This window comes from Lactuca virosa, chromosome 3 (assembly GCF_052849685.1).
Source record: "Lactuca virosa cultivar CGN04683 chromosome 3, Lactuca_virosa_CGN04683_v6, whole genome shotgun sequence".
NCBI classification, from domain to species: Eukaryota; Viridiplantae; Streptophyta; class Magnoliopsida; order Asterales; family Asteraceae; genus Lactuca; species Lactuca virosa.
The window spans coordinates 117,401,966-117,428,801 of record NC_136428.1 but is presented as its reverse complement, the minus strand read 5'-3'; the positions used below and the strand labels follow the sequence as shown (position 1 = coordinate 117,428,801).

The 26,836-nt window shown below is 33.4% G+C and overlaps 4 protein-coding genes across 5 annotated transcripts; 3 read left to right on the top strand and 1 right to left on the bottom strand.

Annotated features, from left to right (window-relative positions):
• Window positions 1–413: 413 nt before the first annotated feature.
• On the bottom strand, window positions 414–5,557 carry LOC145163958 (uncharacterized). The gene is made up of 3 exons (XM_079082691.1): window positions 4,568–5,557; window positions 3,988–4,419; window positions 414–998 (listed from the first exon to the last, which is right to left on the bottom strand). Exons 1-3 carry the CDS (start codon window positions 5,555–5,557, stop codon window positions 414–416), a joined length of 2,007 nt encoding a protein of 668 aa, XP_078938817.1.
• A 3,341-nt stretch (window positions 5,558–8,898) lies between these two features.
• On the top strand, window positions 8,899–9,396 carry LOC145163957 (uncharacterized). Its single transcript, XM_079082690.1, has one exon. It carries the CDS (start codon window positions 8,899–8,901, stop codon window positions 9,394–9,396), a length of 498 nt encoding a protein of 165 aa, XP_078938816.1.
• Window positions 9,397–11,685: 2,289 nt separating this feature from the next.
• LOC145166451 (uncharacterized) lies at window positions 11,686–14,434 on the top strand. The gene is made up of 9 exons (XM_079085429.1): window positions 11,686–11,933; window positions 12,024–12,070; window positions 12,680–12,939; window positions 13,037–13,108; window positions 13,246–13,313; window positions 13,492–13,645; window positions 13,728–13,808; window positions 13,885–13,974; window positions 14,119–14,434. Exons 3-9 carry the CDS (start codon window positions 12,703–12,705, stop codon window positions 14,218–14,220), a joined length of 804 nt encoding a protein of 267 aa, XP_078941555.1. The 5' UTR covers window positions 11,686–11,933; window positions 12,024–12,070; window positions 12,680–12,702; the 3' UTR covers window positions 14,221–14,434.
• A 4,367-nt stretch (window positions 14,435–18,801) lies between these two features.
• On the top strand, window positions 18,802–22,226 carry LOC145166450 (sulfhydryl oxidase 2-like). 2 transcript variants are annotated; one of them, XM_079085428.1, is made up of 11 exons: window positions 18,802–19,208; window positions 19,850–19,874; window positions 19,947–20,039; window positions 20,140–20,321; window positions 20,429–20,501; window positions 20,597–20,739; window positions 20,826–20,973; window positions 21,054–21,094; window positions 21,164–21,310; window positions 21,383–21,817; window positions 21,974–22,226. In XM_079085428.1, the coding sequence occupies exons 1-11, from the start codon at window positions 18,970–18,972 to the stop codon at window positions 21,993–21,995; spliced, it is 1,548 nt and encodes a 515-aa protein (XP_078941554.1). In that variant the 5' UTR covers window positions 18,802–18,969; the 3' UTR covers window positions 21,996–22,226. The 2 variants fall into 2 exon arrangements, with proteins under 2 accessions (XP_078941554.1, XP_078941553.1); XM_079085427.1 differs by lacking the exon at window positions 21,974–22,226 and having other exon boundaries at window positions 21,383–21,967.
• The last annotated feature ends 4,610 nt before the right edge of the window (window positions 22,227–26,836 follow it).

Sequence of the window (26,836 nt, the reverse complement as noted above, 5' to 3'; positions counted from 1 at the left end):
TGACGACCGGCTTGTCATCATAGTGTCCAAACCTCTTGAGTACACTTTCAATATAATGGGACTGAGTAAGAGTTTAACCATCTGGTCTTCTTTGAACTATTACACAAAGGATCACATTTACTACTCCCAAGTCCTTCATGGAAAAGGAGGAGTGTAGCATTTTCTTGGTTTGATTGATCACATCCAAATTAGTGCCCATTATAAGCATATCATCCACATACAAGCATATGATGACACAAGCATTCTTGTATTGTTTGACATAGACACATTTATCACATTCATTAATTCTAAATCCATTAGAGAGTAATGTGTTGTCAAACTTCTCATGCCACTGCTTTGGAGCCTGTTTTAGTCCATAAAGTGATCTAACTAACTTACAGACTTTGTTTTCTTGACCTTTAACCGCAAACCCTTCAGTGTTGATTCATATATATCTCTTCATCTAGTTCACCATACAAGAAGGCAGTTTTCACATCCATTTGGAGTATTTCCAAATTATGAATGGCTGCAATTGCTACTAATGTGCGAATTGATGTAATTCTTGTAACAGGTGAATAGGTGTCAAAGAAGTCTTGACCCTCTTTTTGACGATACCCTTTAGCTACTAAACGAGCTTTGTATTTCTCAATGGTACCATCAGGTCTAAACTTTTTCTTGAACATCCATTTGTGCCCAATTGGTTTTTGCCCAGGTGTCAAATATACCAATTTCCAAGTGTTGTTCTGCACAATGGAGTCAATCTCACTTTTGATTGCCTCTTTACAAAAGGGAGCTTCAGAAGAATCCATAGCATCCTTATAAGTTTGTGGTTCTTTATTCACTACATAGGTCATGTAATCAGGTCCAAAATCTTTGGCAATTTTGCCCCGTTTGCTTCTTCTGGGTTCTAAGTTCTCTTCTTGAACCTTAGAAGAATTCTCTTCATTCGATTGTAAACTTTTGTCTGGAATGGTATCATTCAGTCCATCATCTAGAGGTCTTTTCCTAGAGCAGGTAACCTGTAACACCCTGATTTCCGAAGACCTAGAAAGGAAAGAAAACCTCAAGATGAGGAAGTGACTCGTCGAGTAGATGGGTGAGTCGACGAGTAGGAGCGCTAATTTGGTCGCGAGATAAGTGACCTACTCGACGAGTTAGAAGACTGACTCGGCGAGTTAGCCAGGTTTTGGAAAAAGCCTAAATGCGTGACTTATACCCTATTTAAAGAACATTACAACCCTTCTTCAGCCCCCTTGATACTCTCTCAAGTTCAGAACGAAACCCTAGAGCCTCCCTCGAGTTTGTGAACCATTTTGTGAGTCTTGAAGCATTTTGAAGCTTTGAAGAACAAGAAGAAGGTTGGAAGGTCAAGGAGGAAGGAGTAGATCCAGAAGATTCACTCCATTTGCTACTCATTTTGGTAATCAAGTTCTCACCTTGACTTCTAGTTTGATAGATCTCTCTATGTCCCTTTTTATGGAGTTTATGGTCCAAAGAGGATATCTTGTGGGATTTGGACGTCCCCAAACTAGATTCCTTCCAGATTTAGAGGTGTTCAGAGTAGTAGAGGCATAAAGGTGGAAGCTTTATGCCATTGTACCTCTCTATACAAAGTTTAAGGAGTTGTTTTGGCCTTTTGAGCAAAAAGGGCCATGAATGGGTGCAAAGGTAGTGGCTTTGTGTGATATCACGACCCTAGGAGGCCAGATCTGGATCTTGGATGCCTTAAGCTAGTTGGAAATCATCTAAATAGTGTTGGACATAGAGAGACTCGGCGAGTCAGTTGTGGGAGTCGGCGAGTCAGGCCAGTTCTTGCCCCAAAACCCTTCTGTTAAGGGTATGAGTTGAGATTGGAAAGGGACTCAGCCAGTCTGAGTCCAGAATGGTCATGAAGTTCAACATACTCGACGAGTTCAAGGAAGAACTCGGCGAGTCTAAGGCAATCTCCTTAGTTATGAAGATGGACTCGACGAGTTGTTCATACAACTCGACGAGTCACAGACTAGACACATTCATATGTGGATGATGAACTCGACGAGTTCAAGGATGAACTCGATGAGTTCAAGGATGAACTCGGTGAGTCGGATGAAGTTGGTCCCGATTGTGTGGTTGAAGGAGAACCCGTCGAGTTATTGCTAGACTCGACGAGTGGATTCGGGGTTGTATGGGTTGGAATAGTATGGACTCGACGAGTTGGTGGACCAACTCGGCGAGTCAGGTCAACTGGATGTTGACTTTGACCATTGACTTTGACCAAGTTGACCAGGGTTGACTTTTGGATTATTATGGTCTAAATGTTGTTTTGGGTATTGATAGTTCGGGAAGCCGAAGGGTCAGCAGTTCAGAAGTGTCGGTTAGCAGTCAGAAGTGCTCAGCGAATCTTCGGCAGTGTGAGGTGAGTCTCCTCACTGATTGTATGGGTCTACGGCCATAATGCCGACCCATTTAGTTTATGTATGGTAGGAAGACCCGGGGGTTAGCCCTAGGCATTATGCATGAAAGACCAGGAGGAAGCTCCTGGCACACAGTATGCTATTATGTATGGTAGGAAGACCCGGGGGTTAGCCCTAGGCATTATGCATGAAAGACCAGGAGGAGGCTCCTGGCACACAATATGCTATTCTGTATGGTAGGAAGACCCGAGGGTTAGCCCTAGGCAATATGTATGAAAGACCAGGAGATGTCTTCTGGCACACCGTATGTTGAGTACCCTAGTAGAGTAGTATGTATAGTTGTCTATGTGATGCTTGCATGGAAGACCAGGGGGTGGCCCTTGGCACTTGTCTGTAAGACCCAAGGAGTGGCCCCAGGCTTGGCAAGGAAGACCATGTGTGGCCCGTGGCATAACAACAAGACTATGTTTGGCACATAGCACCTTACTTGATTATGGATATGTTTGTTATGTATGGCTCATGGTTACGTATGGCATGTATGGATCAGTTGATATGTATGGTATGTGGTATCTGGGGAACTCACTAAGCTTCGTGCTTACGGTTTTCAATTATTTGTTTCAGGTATTAATGTTTTTTCCAAGGAAGGAGCCCGGGGCGATCGCAGCGCATCACACCATGTTTTCCGCACTAGATGATATTTGGGATTTAAAACTCTGATAAATGTCTTATTGAGAATGTTATTAAATGATTGAGCAAAATTTATTTAGCGATTTTTAATTAATCAAAGCGAAATTTTTGGTCTTGAATTTTGGGATGTTACATAACCTCTTTCCCTTTATCCTTAAAAGGAAAAATATTTTCAAAGAATTCAGCCTCTGCTGATTGCATGATGGTTTGGTTATGGATATCATCAACATGTGATTTATACACAAGAAACCTATAGGTTGCACTATGCATGGCAGGTCCATGATAGATGCAATCTATGGTTTTTGGTCCAAGTTTAGTCCTCTTAGGAAGAGGTACTTGTACCTTAGCAAGGCAACCCACACTTTCATCCTTTTATAAGAGGGTAACCTCCCTTTCCACAGATGATAGGGTGATTTATCACTATTTTTATGAGGAATTCTATTAAGTATTGAATTTGCTGCAAGACATGCTTCTCCCCACATATTATGTGGTGCTCCAGAAGTAATTAACATTGAGTTTATCATGTTTTTCAATGTTCTATTCTTCCTTTCAGCAACTCCATTTTGTTGTGGAGTATATGGAGCAGTTGTTTGATGTATAATACCATTTAAAGAACAAAAGTCAGCAAAGTCTTTGGATTCATATTTTCCTCCTCGATCAGACCTTAGAATTTTGATATTTTTATCAAGTTGATTTTCAACTTCAGCCTTGTAATTCTTAAAAGAATTCAAGGTTTCATCCTTGGTATTTAATAAATAAATATAAAAATACTTGCTGCAATCATCAATAAAAGAAATATAATAATTGTTTCCTCCTCTTGTAGGTGTTGCTCTAAAATCACATAAATCAGAGTGGATTAAGCCAAGTATTTCATTAGATTTTTCAACTGATTTATGAGGATGTTGTGAAAATTTGATTCCACACAAACCTCACATTTTAGGTTTTTGTCTAATGAACATTTTGGTAACATGCCAAGTTTTGCCATTCTTTGAATAGAATGAAAATTGACATGTCCCAAACGAGAATGCCACAAAAATGAAGGATCATGCATATACATAGAAGAGGAGCTAGTAGTGCCCATTATTGCATTAACATTAACATTGGTTACATCATTGTTTGGTGTTTCAACACCATAGTACAAAGGTAAGACACTGACTTTGAAGAGACCCTCACTAAGGTATCCCTTTCCAACATACGCCCCACCCTTTGTGAGAACAAACTTATCAGACTCAAATACAAGTTTAAAACCTTTGTTACTAAGAATAGGACCAGAAATCAGATTCTTAGTAATTTCAGGAACATGCAAGACATCACTTAAAACAAGTTCTTTTTCAGAAGTCAGTTGTAGCTTCACTTTTCCCTTTCCTTCAATTTTTTGCAGTAGAGCCATTCCCCATAAACATTGGTTCAGAAGCCGAGACTTTCTGGTATGTAGAAAACATGGTTCGGGAGTTGCAAATGTGCCTTGTGGCTCCAGTATCAATCCACCAATCCACACAATTGCTAACCATGTTGGTTTGAATCACAACAACAAACTGATTTGGTGATTCAACCATGTTGGTTTGACTAGAATTTCCTCCACCAGAATTGCCACCATTGTTTCCATTGTTCCCTCCATTGTTTCCTCCATTATTTCCTCCTTGACCCTTCCTGAATCTGCAATCTTTGGCCTTGTGTCCAGTTTTGCCACAAACATAACATGGACCATAATTCTTCTTGTTAGGGCCATGATTTTTGTCATATTTGGAAGAGTGTTTGGAGCCTTGCTTCCCTTTCTTGTTTTTGTGCTTTGTCCTTGAAGTACTTGCTTCTCCAACAAAGTTTGCACTTGGTTCCAAGGAATTTGCATCTGCTTTCTCATTCAATCTGTTATCTTCTTCCACACGAATTCTCAACACAAGTTGCTCAAAACTCATGTCATCAGTTAAGTGCTTAAGATATAGTTTGAAATTCTTCCAAGAAGGAGGAAGTTTTTCAATGATTGAACCAACAAGAAAGTTAGATTTTATACCCATACCTTCAGCTTCAAGATCATGTGCAATGACTTGAATTTCCTCCACTTGTTTGAGCACAGATTTGGTATCCACCATCTTGTAATTCATGAACTTTCCAATCACGAATTTCTTGGAACATGCCCCTTCTGTTTTGTATTTTTTTTCCAGTGATTCCCATATCTCTCTTGCAGTAGTCATGGTAGAGTAGATATCATAGAGGGAATCATCCAAAGCATTCAGGATATAATTTCTGCAATTATATTCATTTGTGTTCCAAGTTTCCACAGCCCTTTGATGTTCTACCAATTGGGCTGCAGTGGGTGGTGTTGTTCGTTCTGCAGTGGTTACACCAGTAGGAGGAGAGGGAGAATCATCAGTGAGAACATTGGAAACATGAAGAGTTGTTAGATAAAACAACATCTTCTGTTGACATCTCCGGAAATCTGAGCCTTTGAATTTCTCAGGCTTTTCCACATGTGTTTTGATGATGGAATTTTGATCCATTCTTCACTTTTGCTTTTTGGCTTAGACTGTTATGACATAAGTATACAATCAACAAAACCAATCGAAATAAAACAAACGAAATTCAAATGTATGTAATATACAAGAATTAATTTACAGAAAACATACTTGTATGATGACTTCGCAGAAAATATAATCACGAAACTGTATAGATTGAGGTCTACTTTGCAGTGTCCTAAGACATAAATTTCCCTAGTAGGGATCTGTCAAGAGGATACAACAATCAACCAAGATCTTCTCTTGATTCTGACGAAATTCACTATGTTCCCTTCATTGTTTGTGGAATACGAAATTATATGAGGAATATGTGTGTGGTTTTTCTGAACCCGAAATCTGGTCTTTGGTGATCTATTTATAGATATACATTGACTGTTTTTCCCTCCAAAAACTGCCAACCGAAAATAACTGTCAAGACAGTTAAAACGAATTTAACAGATTTGTTTAATATAAAAATAAAAGTCAAAATCAGAATTAATATATATAATAATAATAATAATAATGTAACTAGTCAATGAGACCCCAAGGCCAATCTTTTGACCATTAAATATATATATATATATATATATATATATATATATATATATATATATATATATAAATCTAAGTCTTTCAAGACCAATTTGACTAGCCCAATCACCAAATCCAACCAAATCCCTTTAGTCCAAGCTTTTGATCTAATTGGTAAACAACTAGTAGTAGGCTTTTTAAGGGAGTATAAGTTTCCTCTTTCTTCCAATGTGGGACAAGTCCCATAGAGAAAGTTTTCATTTAACAAAGTTCCAACAATCATTGGATCAAAGCAGTCTTAAAAATGATTAAATCCAAAAACTTGTCATTTCGTAATATGACATAATGTACACCAAGTTTATTCATGAAAAAAAATAGGAAGAATGAATCAGTCTTTTACAAAAATACTTGAAATCATATGCATCAAGTTTTCTCATAAGGAAATAAGATGAAGTGAGGAAACATTTTAACAACTCCATTAAATCATCTAGTACCAGGTTTGCTTCAGTTAATCCATCTTTTACTCATACTAACGTAAATCATTCTCGAGGCTAGGATCCTTAGGTTGTAAAAGATTAACATAAATCACCCATAAGTAAACCAAATGTCAACATGCCAAAACATAACCAAATCACAAAATGTAGTGAGCAATAGGAAAACATATCAATGGAAAATTTGTTAATATAAGTATTAGCATTTCTTGCCTAGCATAAAGTATCATCACATAGATGGGTGATTGCAGTTCCCAGATGGTTCTTGATGTCACACACATAGTTGCATTATAGCAGGGCAAATGATGGTTATTAGAAGCCCAAAAGGTTATATGAGATAAATGAAGTGTATAACCATAAAGTAGTAGATGTGAATATTTGAATTGGCCTATAGATCAGAAATGGCCCTGCATTATTGGCAATAACCATTTCACTGAAACAAATATTGGAAACTTCCAGTTAATGTACAACAAAAATATCAAAGTTATACTTTTTTGTCAATAGCGAACAATGTAGCCAAAAGAAAACCATATCAAAGAATTAAAATGTTTGTGGTGTCAACAGTTATTTCTTTGAGGCATTCTATTGAACACCATATATGCATTCCAACATCCAAAAGCCTTCAAATAGTAGACTTACATCAACAGGGACCAATGCAGCGAAAAGAAAACCAAAATACTTAAGACTTTGCATATTCTATAGTCAATTGATTTGCAAAAAAGGTCATCATTAAAACAAAATCATGTATAACAAATAATAAATTCAATAAAAAGAATTTAATACACAAAATCACTTTGCTAACCTTGTGTAGATGGTAGTGTAGTCGATTATGAATATGCAGAATAAAGGATTTGAAGAACAACCAAATAAATTAAACTACTAAGAATAAGAATAAAATATGTAGAAAATCATATATACATCATATTGAAAATTGATTTTGGAAATGATTCCACTATAGAAACAACATGATTGATATCACGATTGAATTCATTTCCTTCAACATTGTATAAATTTGGAATTGTTATCAGACCATTAATTGTGAAATTGGAATGATAGATGCATCATATTAGTGATTTTAAAAAAGGAAAGAAATAAAGGTTTGTTGAGCAATTATTTTGATTAAATACGTTACATATATAAATATTAAGTCAAATGTTGTTTTTAATTTTAAGAAAAGAGAAAATAGCAGAAAATGACAAGTAGAAAATAAAAATTGTTGAATATTTTAAAAGATGTCATGTATCAAAATAAATGAGAATAAGATATGTGACAAAAAAACATCTTTATTTATTAGGGAGATTCAACCGATATATATATATATATATATATATATATATATATATATATATATATATATATATATATATATATATATATATATATATATATATCTTTGACTAAACGTGAACACAACATAAACTTATTACTTTTATAAGTCATTATCCTTAAATACGTGAAACAAAATTTATGGTTTATCACATGTTATAGTTAAAACTTTGATGACACTAGATGGCAAATTAAAACCATTTTTTAACAATATTTAGAAGAAGTTAATAAATGACACGAGATGGCAAATTAAAACCATTTTTTAACAATCTTCAGAAGAAATTAATAAATCTAATTTTAGTTTCGAAACATAGGTTTGTTTTAAAAATATAATATTATGAGTAAATTACACGAATGGTCCCTATGGTTTGGGCTAATTTGCACGTTTGGTCCCTAACTTATTTTTTTAAGTCGGAAGGTCCATATTGTTTCTTTTTTGCTACGCGCTTGGTCCCTACTGTTTGTTTTTGTTACGCGCTTGGTCCTTACTGTTTGTTTTTGTTACGCGTTTGGTCACTGTCTTACCTAAAAAGACTATTATTTAAATAGAGAAAAATGATGGAGTAAGTAAGGTAAGGTGGGGGGGGGGGGTTGTGGGTGTGTTTATTTAAATAAATTAATAAATCAAGGTCAAAATAGTCTTTTTAGGTAAGACAGGGACCAAGTGCGTAACAAAAACAAACAATAAGGACCTTCCGAGTTAAAAAATTAAGTTAGGGATAAAATAGATGAATTACCCTAAACCATAAGGACCATGTAATTTACTCTAATATTATTAACCAAAATCCTTCTATCAAAGTATTTCCTCTTCCGTTACATCTTTAAATATTAAATTAAGTCGGCCGTAATTATCTGCGTGACAATTCATCTTACTCACCTTCTTCCACTTTTCCCAACACCCACATATCCACAACACATATTTTCACACGCATTTCAAACTCTTTATATCTTCCCCGATTATTTCTTTCAGATTTCAGACCTCGAGAATTTCTATCAGAAATGGGAAATTACGCTTCAGCTTGCAATTCCATGTTGTCGCCTAGAATCAAGAGCAACAAAGCAGCCAGAGTTATATTTCCGGCCGGTGAAATCCGACAGTTTCAGGAGTCCGTCGAGGCGGCAGAGATCATGCTCGAGTGTCCCGACTTCTTCCTCGTCAACTCCCAGTCGTTAAACATCAACAGAAGATTTTCACCTCTGTCAGCGGATGAAGAATTGGAGTCTAATAACATTTATATTATGTTTCCGATGAGGAGGTTGAATTCGATGGTTACACCTGCGGATATGGCGGTTTTCTGGATGGCAGCTAACAATGCCGCTAAGCGGATTTCGGGGAGGATATCTCCGGAGTTGGAGAAAAGTGGCGATGTGAACGTGGTGGAGACGGAGCACCGGAGTGTGGTGGTGGAGATGCCGGAATTTAGTTATAGGCTGGCGTTTTGTAGGTCAAGAAAACCGTCACTCGGCACAATTACGGAGGAGCCTAGTTGTTGTTGATGACAGATGTTTATTTTCCGTTCTGGGTGAATGTTATAATTATTGTAAATATAATTTTGTTTAAATATTAAAATATCTGTCAAAAAAATAAAAAAAGAATTAATGTTAAAATATGTTAAAATGACTAGATAATTTTTTTCGTACTAAAGAAACGACACTTAGAGCAATTGAAATCTTCTACTCTCAAATATTTTAAAGATTTTTATGTTGTTCAACAAGTTATTGACCAATTCTTATATAAGTATAATATTAAGATTTTTAACCCGAGGAATTAAAGTTTGTTTATTAATGAAATCAACTTGTATTGAATTGGATCCAATTGATTCATTGTAATTACAACTAGGAAGGCAAAAACTATTACGTTTGACGCATTCAAAATGAAATTGTGTCTACCAACTTTAAATCAATTTTCAAACAAGAACCGCCTACTAATTTGAGATCAATTTTCAAACGACAAAAGTGAACAATGATTAACATTACTTAAAATAATAATAATAATAATAAATAAATAAATAAAATCTAGGCATCCTATTGAAAGAAACTGAAACTAAATATATAAGCATGCATCTGGTATTAGAGATCCAAAATAAAACTAGATGGTAGTTTAAATAAGCTAAGGAAAGGCTCTCGTGACTACCTTAGTTAACCAGTGTTATAACTTATAAGTGATCCAAGACGAGAACAAATTCCCAGACCATTGATATCATGTCTCATAGACATGTTTCTAAGCAGTTCATAATCATTTTGGGGTACTAAACATACATACTAAACTTGCTCTCGTGAGGAAGCTTAATATTTGATGAGTGAAATTCTACACACCGGGTCCAGGGTTCAAACTAAACTTTGACTCACCCAAAATATTGTTAGTGTTCTGCAACTGACCTCTCATATTGACATTAGAACAGACTGACGTGAGCTGTTCAGATGATACGGTTTACCAACTTTTTTATACTAAACTAAATACACGGTCTCAATGCCAACTATTACCTTTTTATGCTCAAGGTAAAACACTTACAAGCATATTCTCATAACTTGAGATTCTTAAAAAAAAATAGACTTTCTTATTGAATCACATACATTTATTCACATTTAGTGCGGCGACATTTTAAAGATCTTACAACTCGGTATCTCTTTCCATTTTCAAAATCTCATCTTCTCACAACAAAACCAAAATAACTTTGGTTTCATTCTCATGGCACAACTACTTTACATCCGCCTTCATTTATATAAGGGACCATCAATCCCACATAGTGCTTGGAACATAAATTGTATTTCACAATTTAATTCATACTACTCTCAAGAGTTTGGCCATTAAAGTTAACAAATAACAACCATATAATGCTGAAGTTATCATTAAAATGTAAAATGTTATAATCAACATTAATATAAAAGTTCAATGTTATAATTGAAAAAAACCATGGGATATTTTTTCGTGGACCACCGAACATTTTTTGTCTTGGCACCGTAGATTTTCGGTGACCGGCACTAAAAATTTTGGCCTATGATTTTTACTCACTGATTAAATATCTTATCATTTGGTGATCTTGCTCGAAACATGCCATGAAATTCCATGAAATTTACCATTAAAGGTTCCCCATTAATTTCAAAAAACTTTTGTTTTTGTTAAGTAGACTGTGATCCATAGCCTTATAAATAAAAAATATTCGAAAGGGTAAAATTGTGACATGCATAGAACTTACATTTGCACTTGTGTAATGTAAAGCTTAAAAGAATATAACTGTAGTTGATCGGTTTTGCGGTTTTTAAAACCGTTTAAATGTAAGAACTACATTAACCAAACCAAACCACACAAAAATAAAATTGCACCTAAAATTGCAAATACCAACAAACAAAAAAAATCAAACGATACAATTTTAACAAACTAAAAACCAACAATCCAACATATGCTATTTTTTATACGATTTTAACTAAAAGCCACACCACGATTTTATACGATTCTAGCCTTCTGTCATGAGATCCAATTGAGTAAGATATACTAATCATATATACGATATTGAGATATTCTGACAAGTTATACTTGATTAACTCATACAATATTTGTTTGGAGTTTGGACCTTATTTGATTTTTAATATTCAATAATGCATATAAATTACAAGTCAAAACTCAAGAATGCTGAAGATGTTGAAATTGACATCATAAGTTGAATTCTGTCATTTAATATGGCTCTAAATATCCAATTATTAATTAATGTGCTTATTAAATTACAAACCAATATATGTCATATCTTTAAAGTTTAAACCAACAATGTCCAATAATTTTCTTTAATATAAAAAAATCAATCGTGTCCTCTCACACAGTTACACATTCTGTGTGTGTATAGAGAGAAGAGAAACCATGTACAAGATTACAGAGGAGCAAGAAAGAAATTTATTATAGTGTACATGAATGAATGGATTCCACTATGCAAATTGAGTGCTCCTTACAAGAGGGATTTCCAAAGCTGAAAGCAAAACCCTCATAAGAGCCTCAAATATTCATAACTTTCTTGGCTTTCAACTCATCCGATCCCCATCTTGTAAGTTTCATCTTTCCTCTTTTTTTCACCTTTCTTCCATTACTATATATCTAAGATTCTCGTTTATAATCTGTATTTCCATGCCTTTAGGTGTTATTCGTTCCAAGAAAGATAACCCGCTTTTTACTCATCTGGAGGTACTCATCCTTTTGCCCTTACTTTTTCGCTTTTGTCAAATTAGGGTTTTGAATCTTTATGAACGACATCATGTTTGTTTCGATCGAAATTTCACCTTTTTGATTTCATAAGGGTTCCTTTTCTGTCTTAATGCTTCACCTTTTTTGAAATTGTTTTTTTTTATCGACTTTAGCTTGTTCTTCATCTTGACTCCTTTTCCAGCTCTTATGAAACTGTTATTTTTTATATAAAAAAAAATTGAAGCTTTATATATGGCCTTAGCTTTGTTTTGATCGAAAGTTCATCTTTCTGGAAGGTATGGGCTCCTTTTTCCACTAATTTTTGCTTTTCTTGAATTGGGTTTTGCTATTTGAATCTTTTTACACAACTTTATTTCGATTGGAATTCATTTTATTTTGCAAGGAAGTATTTTTCTGGTGTTTTTTCTAAATATTATGATTGTTCTAAATATAAACTGGCAAATATAATGGTTACAAAGTAAATCCCTATCGGATTATTTTGATGCTTTTATTCATCTGGGCGCCCGTTTTTTTATATGCTTTTATCTTCTTTAGAATTTATTTTGATGCATAATTAAATTATTAATGTCGAGGGGTTTCTTTGTTCAGGATAATAAAATATTGGTGTTGTGATGGGGGATCATTTCGTCTTTTTGGTTGATCGATTGCTCACAGAATCAACATTAGAAGCTGCAATCGAAAGCAGAAACCCTTCAAAGAATTTGGGAAAAGATGACACAGTTATCGATTGTTCTTCTTCTTCTCATGTTGACTTCACTCCAAAGAAATTGGTTGAATGCAGAATATGTCAAGATGAGGATTTCGATTCAAATATGGAGACCCCATGCTCTTGTTGTGGTAGCTTGAAGGTTAGTTATTCAACATTTGAGACGTTCTCATTTGTCTACTTTTTCTTATTAAATAAAAATGCAATTTTCACAAAATGGTTTGTTTTACCTTTTGTAGTATGCTCATCGCAGATGTGTTCAAAGATGGTGTAATGAGAAAGGTGACACCATGTGTGAAATTTGTCACCAGGTGTCTTATCATTATCATTATTATTTCTTAATCTCTTTTTTTTTTTTGGGAAATATCATTTATTGTTCTCAAAATCATATATTTATTTATTCATCTAGATCATAAGATTCTGAAAGAGTTTTATAATTTAATTGCAGCAATTCAAACCGGGTTACACAGCACCATCACGTGTTTTTCGGTTAGGGGGAATTCCATTGAACTTGAGGTACATATTCACATTCTGTTACTATATGAAAAAAAAAAAGTGGAATAATTTGACTTTTGAGGTCAAATATATATTTTAAGAGTCTTGACAATTTGAAGTTAAGAATCGGTTCATTTGACCTCAAAAGTCAAACCTCTTTAATTTGATTGCTAAATCTTTTCATTTGTGAGGTTTTCAGGGGACATTGGCATGTAACTAGAAGGGATATAAACAATAATCCTCGATTAATTACAGTTGTTTCACCCGATCGTAATTTCCTCGATCAAGATTATGATGAATATGTGGACCCCACTTCTAGAAGCTTCACATGCTTCCGCTCAGTTGCCGCCATTGTATGCAATCTACCCCCCCCCCCCCCCCCCCACCCACCCACCACTCCAATTAATTAATTTTTTTCTTATGTTTTGTTTGTAGTTTGTGGTTCTTCTATTCTTGCGTCACTCACTTCCTGCTATTGTAAATGGAACATGGAATTACTCGTTTCCTATGTTTGTGGTAAGATAAAGATTATTTATTTGTCTTTCTTTTATTTTCTAGTTTGATAATCAACTTTTTTTTTTTTTTTTTTTAGTTATGGTTCTTAAGAACTTCAGCAATTGTTGTACCAATATATATCATGATGAGAGCGATGGTGGCTTTGATACAGTGGCGACGAAGATTGGTGAGTATTTTACATTCTCTTGTTTTTCCAATTGGTGTTGCTACGAGGGCATTTACGTCTTTTGTATTGACAAAAAGCTTCATTTTTTTTTGTCATGTTGACACCAGTCAAGCACTTACTTTGTTTTGGCGTTGATTTTTTTAGGCTTTAAGTGCATCAATGTCGTCTCTTTCTTCTGATGATGATGAGGGAGAAGGTAGTCTAACGCCACCTCAGCAACAGCCACCTGTCACACGTGTTCACTGATCTGTGTTGGCATGAGGTTTGAGCAATCAGGACCAAATGTTGAAGTGTTGACACGTGTTCAATGTTTAGTGTCTTAAATGTGTATTCTAAGGGGATTATTGGAAAATGAAGTAGCCTTGCGTTAAGCATAATCTGTATCATGTACGATTTATGTATCTTGTTATCGTATGTAAAATTTTCACTTACAAAAGTAAATGAAGCAAATGAAGCGAAATGTCTTTTTTTTTTTTTTTTTTTTTTTTTTTGTATGGTATTTTGGTAAAGATGTAAATTTGATGTTGTTGTGAAATTCTTAATTAAAGGGTAAAATAGTCATTTTATTATTCAACACAATTATTCAAAGGCTTGACCAAACAACATGTTTTCATCTAGAGACATATTCAATGGCCTCTGAATCAATCAAAATAAAATATAAAATTGAATTAAATACCATAAAATTTCAAAATAAAAATAGTTTTAGCTATTCTAAAATATAATATATATATATATATATATATATATATATATATATATATATATATATATATATATATATATACTCTAGTTTATTTTATGAAAAACATTTGTGTTTTTTTCTTTTGAACAACGGACTTTATTAAATTAGTCTATCACTAGTTACGAACAACAAAAAACTATATATAATGTTAGGATTTTCTCTAGTTGACTCAATATAGGTATGCTTGTGCTCTATATTCTATAAACCCTAAATCGTCAATAATATTTCTTATAGAAACTACTGAAAAAGATCATAATTTGTTTCTGCAGAGTTAGAAATTTGAAAAAAATATCATTAAATCGCCGATAAATTTTCCTATGTGTTGATGGAATTGATCTATAATGTATAATTTTATATTTCTATTTCATCAATATATAGAAAAAAAACACCACTTCCCCTTGGAATTAAAATCAATCATGGAAATGGAATAATAATCCTTATGAAAATGCTACACTTTATTCACATGTGGTAAACATTTTTTTTTCATTTTGTTTTAATTGTCACTATCATTATGGTTTAATTAAAACTAGACGAAAGAAGTTTCTGATTTATGATCTAAAAGTGGATGAAACATAAATCATACTTTGGTATTTTAGTAGTGTAAAACTCATACATTTTTTGGTAGTTGTTCCGTCTATGGGGTAGGTGTTAGGTTTGTAGTCGTTAGGGTGGGGGAAATAGCGGTTTATATTTTATATGATTATTCTTGGCAAAAGAATGTTTCAAAATTAATGTTTTAAGTATTGCTATTTTAAAGTAATGGTATTATGAAATAAATTTTATACTTTTCAATTATATGTTAAATAAAAATTATAAAACACATATTTATACTCGTATGGTTAAATCAGTCTCATCTTCTATATAGGATCTTAATCGAAATAACTAGATACAAATAGTCCTTATATCTTGCGAAATTTTATTTTATATCGGTTATGCTATAAATCATGAGTATTTATTGTACGCTATTAACAATCTCAAGTCGTTATCTTAGTTGTTTTGAAAGTTATAAAATGGGCATTGTTTATTACTCTAAGTTAGGGAGAATACACGTACACCATGAAAACGAAAATAGACCAGCTCAATTGAATTATATGAAATGAAATTAATAACAATTGATGGTTGATGGCGCTATTTAAATTCATTTATTTAATAATAGTGATTTTAATTGATGCTTACAAGTAGTACCATATGGAAATTAAAACAACAATTTATGCTGCTTGACATCTTAAACTCTTTTCAAAATCAAACAAAAAACAACTTTCAAACTTTAATCTATATTGGAATCTAATTTGACTCAACTCATTATTTAAACATTGTATTATTATCAAATTTCAAATTAGGAGATGCATACCCTTCGGCAAGCAAACGAAATATTTTGGAGACCAAAGGTTTTGCTTATGCTAACTAAAGGTTCACTGTTAGCTAATTTGAAATTGAATAATAGTGAATGCTTAAGGAATTTGTTGACTATGTTATATGTCTTTTAACGGAAAAAATGGGTCAAAAAGGAATCTAATGCCGTTATTATGAATCAAATTACTATTAAAGTTTTTAACAGGAAAAATATGAAATCTAAAATTAGATTTCGAAAATAGATAGGAGCTTGAAAAATATTTTCTATTTGATTCTAAAACAATGTGAGATTTTAGGTCAACCTAGATGGTTGGTTATTAGCTGCTATTATCCCCGTGCATGCTTTAAGTAGATTTTATTAGGGGTGTGCAAAAAACCGCACAAACCGCCCGCACCGCACAAACTGCACCGCATAATGCGGTTTAGAATTTCGTGGTGCGGTTTGCGGTTCATCATTTTATCAAACCGCACTATGCGGTGTGGTTTGCGGTTTGTATTTATAAAACCGCGGTTCAAACCGCACCGCACCACATGTTATATATATACTTTTTTTTTCTTTACTTTGTTATAATTTCAAATCACGATTTAGAAACGATGTATTTAAATATATTTCTTACAATAACCAAATATCTATAAAGTAACATTAAATCACTATTAGATGAAGATCTCACGGTTTACAAGAATATAGCAACTATAACGGCAATATAAAGCAATAACAATGACACTTACAAAACCATAGTAGCATGAATCACAATTTATTAAAAACGATTTAACTTGAAAATTGTATTTGTTTTTATAAAATGAAAGCAATCAATTTTTATAACCAGGTCAGTTTTTTGGTTTTTTGATAGATTTAATGTTGAACAACTCATTAAACCGCACAAGCCGCAACCAAACCGCATAAACCGCCCACATCAAACCGCACCGCATAATGCGGTTTCGAACATCTGTTGTGTGGTTTGCGGTAGGGGTGTTCAAAAATATCCGTATCCGCAATTCCGATCCGAAATTCCGAATCCGAATTATCCGAAAAATCAGATATCCGAATTTTCGGATATCCGAATTTTCGGATATCCGAAATTTCGGATATCCGATTTTTCGGAATCGGAATTGGATAGTGTTTTTCAGATTTTTCGGATAATTCGGATATCCGATATCCGAAAATTTTGATTTTAGTTTATACATTATATGTTATCTTAATCACATATGTCTTATAATATGAATGTTAGTAACTAAAACATATTCATAATACCCTTAATTAGATACATATATTACTTCATATGCCTTTCTATTTTAAAAATATGTTTTTCTAATATAAAATTTTCAAATTTGAACGAAATTACAAATTTTCGGATATCCGTTTTGGTATCCGAATCCGTATCCGAAATTTCGGATACGGAATCGGATACCAAAAATCAATTATCCGAAATTTCGGATATCCGAAATTCGGATATCCGAATTTTCGGATATCCGGTTATGAACACCCCTAGTTTGCGGTTTCTAAAATATTCAAACCGCATATGCGGTGCGGTTTGCGGTTTTGACTCTAAACCGCACCTAACCGCACCGCGCACACCCCTAGATTTTACTATGTATTTTTCCAACAAGAATTGGCTACAATAATATTTATTTTTGTTTAAAAAAATTAAATGTTTCCTTCGAATTCTAATGTTGAAAACCATTAAGAACAACATACCAACCACAATAAGAAAATCAAGGGAATCATGATCCAAAACGAAAAAACGGTGTAAAATTAAAAGGTTATCGTTAAACCTGTTAAAAGAGTCAAATAAAAAAAATTGTTAGGATTTTTTTATAATAAAAAAAATCATAAAATGTTAGATATTTTACACAATCAAGCTTTTAGAATATAATGTACATTTTCTATAGATGGAAACCTAGAAATAAGATTATTAGGTCTTCAAAACTTCTTAGAAATCTTGGTGAGGTTTTTTCTTTTGTGGAAACATAAGACTAAAATAAAACTCAGATTGAATGGTACAAAAAATGATACATCAAAGATGCTAAAATAATTCAAATTAAATTCAAGAATGTGTATGTATTGTTAAAATATAATCTATAATTAACTTGGCAGAATTTACTAAATTACTAAAAACCAAGGTTTTGAAAACCGAACCAGCCGTCTTATCGATTTGATAGTTCAACTGGTTGGACCGGTCATAAAAACCGGATGATGTCATTATTACATTATTATTAATTTTAATAAAATAAAAATACAAACAATAAAAAAGAATAATTTTCTTTTAAAATTCCAGTTCGACCAGATCGGTTTTGACCGGTTCCCATAATTAATAATTTTTTTGATTCTAAGAACTGGATTTATGACTGATTTACGATTGAACCAGCCGATCCGGTCCAATTTTCAAAACATGCTCCAAACTTCTTTATACTATAATATATTTATTTTATTAAAGATTATTGCCAAGTAATAGCTTTTATTGAAAATATGATAAATGTTTTAAAAAAAATTAACAAATTAGTTAACTAAAAACATATTTTAAGATTAGTTGGTAAATAAAAAATGGTTATAATAATAGATTTTTATTAAATAAAGTTAAATATTAAATTTCTTTAAAGATTTTTAATAAATTTAGCTCTAAAATATAAAATAAATAAAGAAACGACTTTCTCATAAATAGAATCAAATTGCATTTTTTTTAATACAATAACGTTTAATCATAAAAAAGGTTAAAGTGTTTTAATGGTAATGTATTTTGCACAATTTATTTCTTCAAAACACCGGTTACTTTGGAGTCTTGGACAGACTTCCCGTTTTCAATCGGAAGTAGCGCCGTACGCACCTTTCTCCGCCGGTCAACCAAATTTTCCGAACAGCACTCCGATCTCTCAGAACCTCCCCTCTCTCTTTCTCTATATCCATGTCTTCGGGGTTTAGGCTTTTGACGACGCCCCTGCTTCTCTGGAGCTTCTTATCATTATCCTTGTTCTCATCGGCTTCGATAATCAATCATGCGGCGGGATCTCGATTGCTCCTACGTGCCGTCAACAGCGGTGGAGATCAACCTGATTTCGCTGTTGATTTGAACGCCACCAACTTCGATGCAGTTCTCAAGGATACACCCGCTACTTTTGCCATCGTGGAGTTCTTCGCTCACTGGTTGGTCTATGACATCCCTTTTCTTTATTTCTAGGGTTTATTAAGTTAGATCTTACTTTATTGAGGAATTTTCTGCTGTCAGTTTTTTCATTTCCTTTACGTGAAGTTATGCTCTACTCTGTTTCTTCTTTTCACAATTTCCATATTTGGAAACATAAATCAGAACCTCTGTTATTCCAAATGGATACCGTTACAAATTTATGGGACAATTGTTTCATCCAGTGATTTTTCTCTAAATACAATCTGGAATTCATATCAATCTGGAGTAAAGTAGAGTGTTTTTACCTAAAATCCACAAATTACCTCGATTTGGAAAGGATGTAGCAATCAGATCCTACTCGGATGTTGCTGCAGGAAAAGAAATCAAGAACAGAGATGAACAATCATACCATTGCAGAAAATTGTAGGATGTCTGAACCTTAAAAGGAAATATCTAAAGTTTCATGGCTATAAAGATTCTATTTTTTTAGTTACAAAAGGATTCTCATTCACTTCTTCTCTTCCATACCTATAGTACACTTGGTCTATCTATACCTAGAAATTTCTTGAATTTGTACCTTTCATGAAAACAATTTTCCCCTGGAGTCAATCTATATCTTCCATTTATAGCCCTAATTTGTTGCTGTTATTACTCTTTGCAGGTGTCCAGCTTGCAGAAATTATAAGGTACTTATATAGTTTCCTCACAATGTTAATATTTCTGATGCATTGCTTAATCTTTTATCTTTAATTTCACAGCCTCAATATGAAAAGGTTGCTAGGCTTTTCAATGGAGCCAATGCTGTTCATCCAGGGATTATATTAATGACACGAGTAGACTGTGCCAATAAGGTAAGGTTACAATTCTTCATTCTTAATATTTTCATTAAGTCACTTAATTATTATATGGTTTAGCAACAAATTCCTTTTTTACCCATGTTTGGCAGCACAGATAAACACTAATCTATGCGATAAATTCTCTATTAGTCACTACCCTACACTATTCTGGGGCCCACCTTCTAAATTTGTGGGTGGTAGCTGGAATGGGAAAGATGAAAAAAGTAAAATTGTTTCTATTGAAGATGGAAGAACTTCTGATCGTTTACTCAAATGGATTAATACACAATTAGGAAGGTATATACTATATAATTGTTAAGAAGCTATATTGTTTTTTTTTTTTTTTGTGTATACAATGTTAATGAGTTTTTAATTTTAACTATATGTTTTACTTTTTTACATAGTTCATATAAATTGGAAGATGAAAAGTATGAAAATGATGAGCTTCTTCAGTCAAATTTCTCAGACCCTGGACAGGTTTGAATCAATTCTTCATTTTTCTATAAAAGTAAGATTTTTATTTTTTATTTTATTTGTAATATTAAAGCTTGAAATTACTTATTTTTTTATAGATTGCACGTGCTGTTTATGATGTTGAAGAGGCTACTTCTCTTGCTTTTGACATTATTCTTGAAAACAAGATGATTAAACAAGAAACTCGAGCTACTCTTATAAAGTTTATGCAATTAATGACAGCTCATCACCCTTCAAGGAGGTTCATATTTTAAATAACAAACCCATTTTTCTTTGTTTCATTTTTTTTTCTTCTATTTACTTAGTTTATAATTTTAAATATTGTAGGTGTCGAAGAGGAAGTGCTGATATACTTGTGAATTTTGACGATTTATACCCTTCAAATATTTTGTCACCATCTGAAAAAAACGACACTCAACATGGTGGTCTTACTAAATTTGAGATATGTGGAAAAGAAGTCCCACGTGGATATTGGGTAATTTTTATATTTTCTTAAAAAGAGATAAAAAAAATTAATACTTTTGAAAATCCTGATCTTGGCTATTATATGTACAGATGTTTTGTCGTGGTAGCAAAAATGGTACAAGAGGATTCAGGTATATAATATATTATTATTAAATATTAATCTTATAATTCTATATATAACAAATTTTTTTTTATTACAGTTGTGGTTTATGGGTTTTGCTACATTCATTATCTGTGAGAGTTGAAAACGAAGAAAGTCAAATGGCATTTACGTCAATTTGCGATTTTATACATAAGTTTTTTGCTTGTGAAGAGTGTAGTCAACACTTCTACAATATGTGCTCAAGGTAAGAAAGTCAAAGTTTGTTACGTTGACTTTTAATGTTAATTTTTAGTCTCTCATATGAATGTGGTTGCAGGGTAAGTACTCCGTTCACGAGCACACGTGATTTTGTCCTGTGGTTATGGACAGCACACAATGAAGTCAACGAGAGACTAAAGTCAACGGAAGCGCTTTATAAAACGGGTGACCCGAAGTTCCCAAAAGCAATCTGGCCTTCAAGACACCTCTGCCCGGAATGCTACACAAGTGCCCGGGATGGGGATTGGGATCGGGAAGAGGTGTACAAGTTTTTGGGCAGGTACTACGGGCAGATGCTAGTGTCACTTTACATGGAGAAAGAGAAGAGTCTATTCGAGCAGGCCCAAATGAAAATCCGGGCAGTTTCGGAGGATTTGATACAATCAACAAATGCGCTTGTGGTGCCTGTGGGGGCCGCTGTGGGGATTGCGGTTGCCAGCTGTTTGTTTGGGGCGCTTGCGTGCTTTTGGAGGTCACAGCAGAAGAACCGGAAGTATTTTCATAAACCTCAACTTTTAAAGATTGTGTAGTGTAGTTTATATTTATTTATGGGGAGAAATGAAAGAAGAAATAGATTGTATGAATTTTAAGAGAAGAAGAGGAAAGGAAATATATATATTATAATGATTTTGTTGCGCAACAATTTCAGGCCAAGAAGGAACTGGAGCTGATTCATTCATTCATTGATTGGTTGATGGAAGCAAATGCAAATGCAAATGCAAATGAATTTACAAGAATTGATCAAAATTGTGGTGTATGCTTATGCATGAGGTCCCATTCTTACTTCTTTTTGACATACATACATCTATTCTATTATCTATAAATATTTTTATACATATGGAAATGAATGTACAGAGATTTGGTCCGGTTTTTGTAACATGATGAATGACATTAGTCTTTAACGTATTTGAGTTGCGACTACAATTTCATTAAAAATCTGTGGAAGGTTGGAAGGATATATGAAATCCTATAAACCTCGAATTCTCTTCAAATCTTCAATGGTATAGTTAATATATTTTAAATTAAGTATATCAATTAACATTTTATTGTAAGCATCTGCTCGTGTTAATAAACAAACACATTGTCTTTTTAACATAGAATCAAAGTTTCATACCATTTATTCGTATGCCATTTCCTTATTTCATGAAAATAATAAAAACGAATTTATTATTATGAGAAATAATAAAAATAAAGGTTTTATACGAAAGATTTAAGAAAAATAAATGTTGGGCAGGGTGATGCAACTTTACAACTTACAAGGATGTTTATTTTATTTTTAAGCGGGTGTTTTTAGTTATTACCGTTTGTTTAGAGCTCTGGTTAGTAGTCTTTAAATGGGATTGTAGCATGTATCAGAAAATTCACTCCAACCCATCGCATTTGTAATCTCCCCTAACCTTGTACACTTGCACAATGTGCAAGAATAAAATTGAAAGGTAAAATATTGAACCTTGATTCAAAACCTATGCCATGTCAATAATGGAAAGCTAGAGGCCATGGTTGTCAAATGCATCTTCAAACAAGCATGTCAAATTTGAGAAAGAGCCGAGAGCATAGTATTGATTTATGCAACACATCAGACAAAGAGATTATTACAGCTTGTGACAACACGCCTACTCTTGCAGGAAATACCGTAGCTTATGCTTTTAATATGATAAGCCTTCATCATATAACGAGGCCATTACTCCTGATGATTGCAATGGGTGGATGATACTCATTCATGATTAGATGGGCTTATAAGGAATAGGAAGGTATTACTTCAAAGGATGAGGCTAGATAAAAAAAAAAACTAGGCTAGTCACAAAAGAGTATAGCCAAATCCCTAAAATTGAATTCAATCAATGGAGTCTTCTCACGTGTTGTGAAACATAGCTTGATTTGCACTTTACTTAGCATACTTGTTACACCTGATTTCGAGCTTCAACAATTAGACATCAAAACTGCATTTTTACATGAGTACAACATTAGTTGCAAATTTCATATTATCATCATCTTTATACCTAAATGAAATTGATTATATGTCAAAGGCTCCATATTTCAGTGTAGTTAGTTCACTTATGTATGCATTTATGCAATGTAGTTGGTTCACTTAGGTATGCACTGGGTTGCCTGCATCCTGACTTATCTCATGTACTTAGTGTTGTTAGTCGGTTTGTGGCAAACTTGGGTAAGGAGCACTGAAAATCACTTCAATGAATTTTCATATACCTTTGTGGTATATGTACTGCTTGTCTGGAGTTTTGAAAATTGAAATAGGGATTGTAGATTTGTACTATGATGGGGATTTGGACAAAGGAAGATCACTCATAGATTATCTTAGAAATACATTGGCATAAGGCTTGAAAAGGAAGGAGTGAGTGTTTATTAATTCGTGTAGTAAATTTTGTTTTGATATTTAATTTAAGATTTTTGTTGCAAGATTTTGAGAGATTGTTAATTAGGACCTTTATTTGTTAAGTGTAAGATGAGATGATTTCTAAGGAATTATTAGCCTTCACGACCACTAATACTTTGGGTAACACGGAACATGGATGTTATCTTTACTATCTTATAAAATAGTTAAGACTTTTAAGAAAAATATAATTTAATTTTTTAAGTCGTACAAATAAATAAGCTATGATTGCAAATTATTTAAGCATAAACGAGATGGATTTTTATCCAAAATCCAAAATACTTTGGAAATGAGAGGCGACATCCTATCTTTACCATGTCATTTTTTAAATTTAAATCATCATTTGAATTCTTATTTAATCTTATTTGTTTTCAAAATTCTTTACTATCGTATAAAGTATTTAGACTTTAAAGACAAATATTATTTAATTTTTTAGCCGTACAAATAAGTAAGCTATGGTTACAAATTATTTATGCATAAAGATAAAGGATATGAATTATTATCCAAATTACCAAACTAAGACATGACCTTTAGGCCATGAGTATGGTCACTAGAGATGCACAAAACCCAAATCCGATCCGGATCCGAATCCAATCCGGTTTCTCTTACGTAATCAAAAATCCGGATCCGGTCAAAATCCGATCCGGTTCCAACCAAAATCCAAATCCGATTTGAAACCGGTTTAAACCGATTTTAGTGGGTTTTAATTGGATTTTGGGGTGGATTTGGATCCGGTTTTTAGCAAATCTGGTTTACGATCCGGTATCAAATCTGATTTGGAATATAGGATTACGATCCGATTGAAAATTCGGTTTTAAATCCGATCCGATCCGGTTTGGTCAAAACCGGCTTTGACCCAATCCGGTTTCGGATTGGATTCGGTTTTGAATAGTGAAACCGGTTTTTGTGTGTATCTCTAATGGTCACTACATGTTCACTAGAAAAGTGATGTCATCTATGCGCCACATCACCTCCACTATATGTTCACTAGCCTTTTGAAATGGTTATCATTTCATATTGTTTATCTTTTTTTATTTTTTTATATATATATATTTTTATATTTAGATTAAATAAAAAACATAATTAATGGTTATCATTCCACTACATGTTTACTAGCCTTTTGAAATGGTTATTGTTTTTATATATATATATATATATATATATATATATATATATATATATATATATTTAAATTAAATAAAAAACATAATTAATAAACATAAATAAATATCTCACATTACATAAAAACACATTACATAACTTAAATTACTAAAAAAACATAAAAACATAAAATTTCAAACCTAAATTACTAAAAAAACCATAAACTTATAGAGGTCGACACCAAAATCCACATCCGACTCGGAAGTTCTTGGCCTTTTGTTGGAGCCGGTGGTCGATTCCGAATGCGAAGTCTCTGGTTTAAGGACCCATTTTGGACCCTTGCGACAAATTTCCTATGCTTTTTGGTGGTCGAATGCTTTACCGTTGTTGGTAACCTTGTATTGTTGGCAAGCGGTTGATAAAATATTGAAATCGTTGCTACCACTTTTATGCATATTTTTCAGATTTTCATATATGGCATTAAACTTGGTGCAAGCCGCTCGTAGTTCACGCCATTTTCCATTGACCGCGTCGTACGTTCGATCCGTTTGCCTTCCCAAAAGCGAGTGAAAGTTATCTAAAACACGAAGCCAAAAACTGTTTCCCGTTTGCGTGTTGCCCGTTCTCGAGTCACACGATATAAAAATCCAAGCTTTAGATAAAGCTTCCTCCTCATCTTCGTTCGAAGTCGTTCTTCGGGTTTTTTTTTTTTTTTTTTTTTTTTGTAGCTTTTTCTTTTGGTTGCCTTCTTCTAGATGATTGTGTTTCTTGGACCCATTCGTTATCGTCATTGTCGAGATTTATAGGTTGAGATTGAGATAATGAGACTTGAGATTGAGATTGTTGAGATTGAGATAATGAGACTTGAGATTGAGATTTGGAATTGTTGAGATTGAGATTTGGAATTGTTGAGATTGAAATTGTTGAAAAGTTTGGAATTAAAATTGATTGAATTGTTGTGGTCTTTGTTAGAAGGAAAATTTTAAGTTTATGCGTTCCCAAGTTAGAAGGAAAAGAAAATAAAACTAACACATTTTCCTTCCCCTCACTTTCTTCTGGAATCCGCCAATTTGGGAAGAAAATTTGGAAGGGAAATATGGCTCCAAAATCCCTTCATTTCCCTCACTTTCCTTCCATCAATTAAACTCGAGAACACGATTTCCTTTTAAAATCCCTCACCTTCCCTCTTAAATAGAACTTGGGAACAAGGCGTAAAGGAGCTGAAACTCTTCCGTTTTCTTACTTAGGGTTGCCTATGATGTCCAAGGTTTCTAGGGTGGATAGTTGGAAGATTGGCATTCAAAGGTTTATGAAAAAAATTGTCTTGGAAGGTGAATATACTTTCTGATGGAGGACATCTAATTTTCATTAAAATTTTCCTTTGTAACTTGGCATCTATTATATGTTGTTGTTTAAGGCTTAAGATATGGTACACCGATTATTGGAATCTTTGGGATCTCTCTTCTTTTGGGGTGGACAAGATTACAACGGGAATATAAGTTGGATCAAGTGTGATAACATGTTAAGTTCTAAAGATAAAGGCGACTTTGGATTTGGAAGTTTGTATGCTTTCTTGTGCTTTCATTACAAAATTGGAGATGACGTTTTCTCAGTGATATATTTGGGTTATGGTGATAAAAGGCATACATGGTATTAATGAAGTATTGGTTTAGAGTATTGGTTCAGTATGGGGAAAAGTGGAAAGTTGTTGGTTGCTAGTTGGCTATGGTGGATTCTTTTATAACTAGATAATAAACACATTATTCCTCACTTTACTAAATGAAGGAGGGTAGGTAATGGTGCTTATACTCGGTTTTGGGAGGAGGCTTGGGTAGGAGATTTCAGCTTAAGGATCGAATTCCCTAGACTATATGCTTTAGAAGTGGATAAAGAATGTCTTATTACTGACTGTTTGTGAGTTAGTGGGAGGATATGGAATCGACGTAGGCTTTCTAGGGGAGTAGCAAAAGCTTATAAGCTATCGACCTTGAGTGTACTGCTAAGTAATGTTCAAACGAC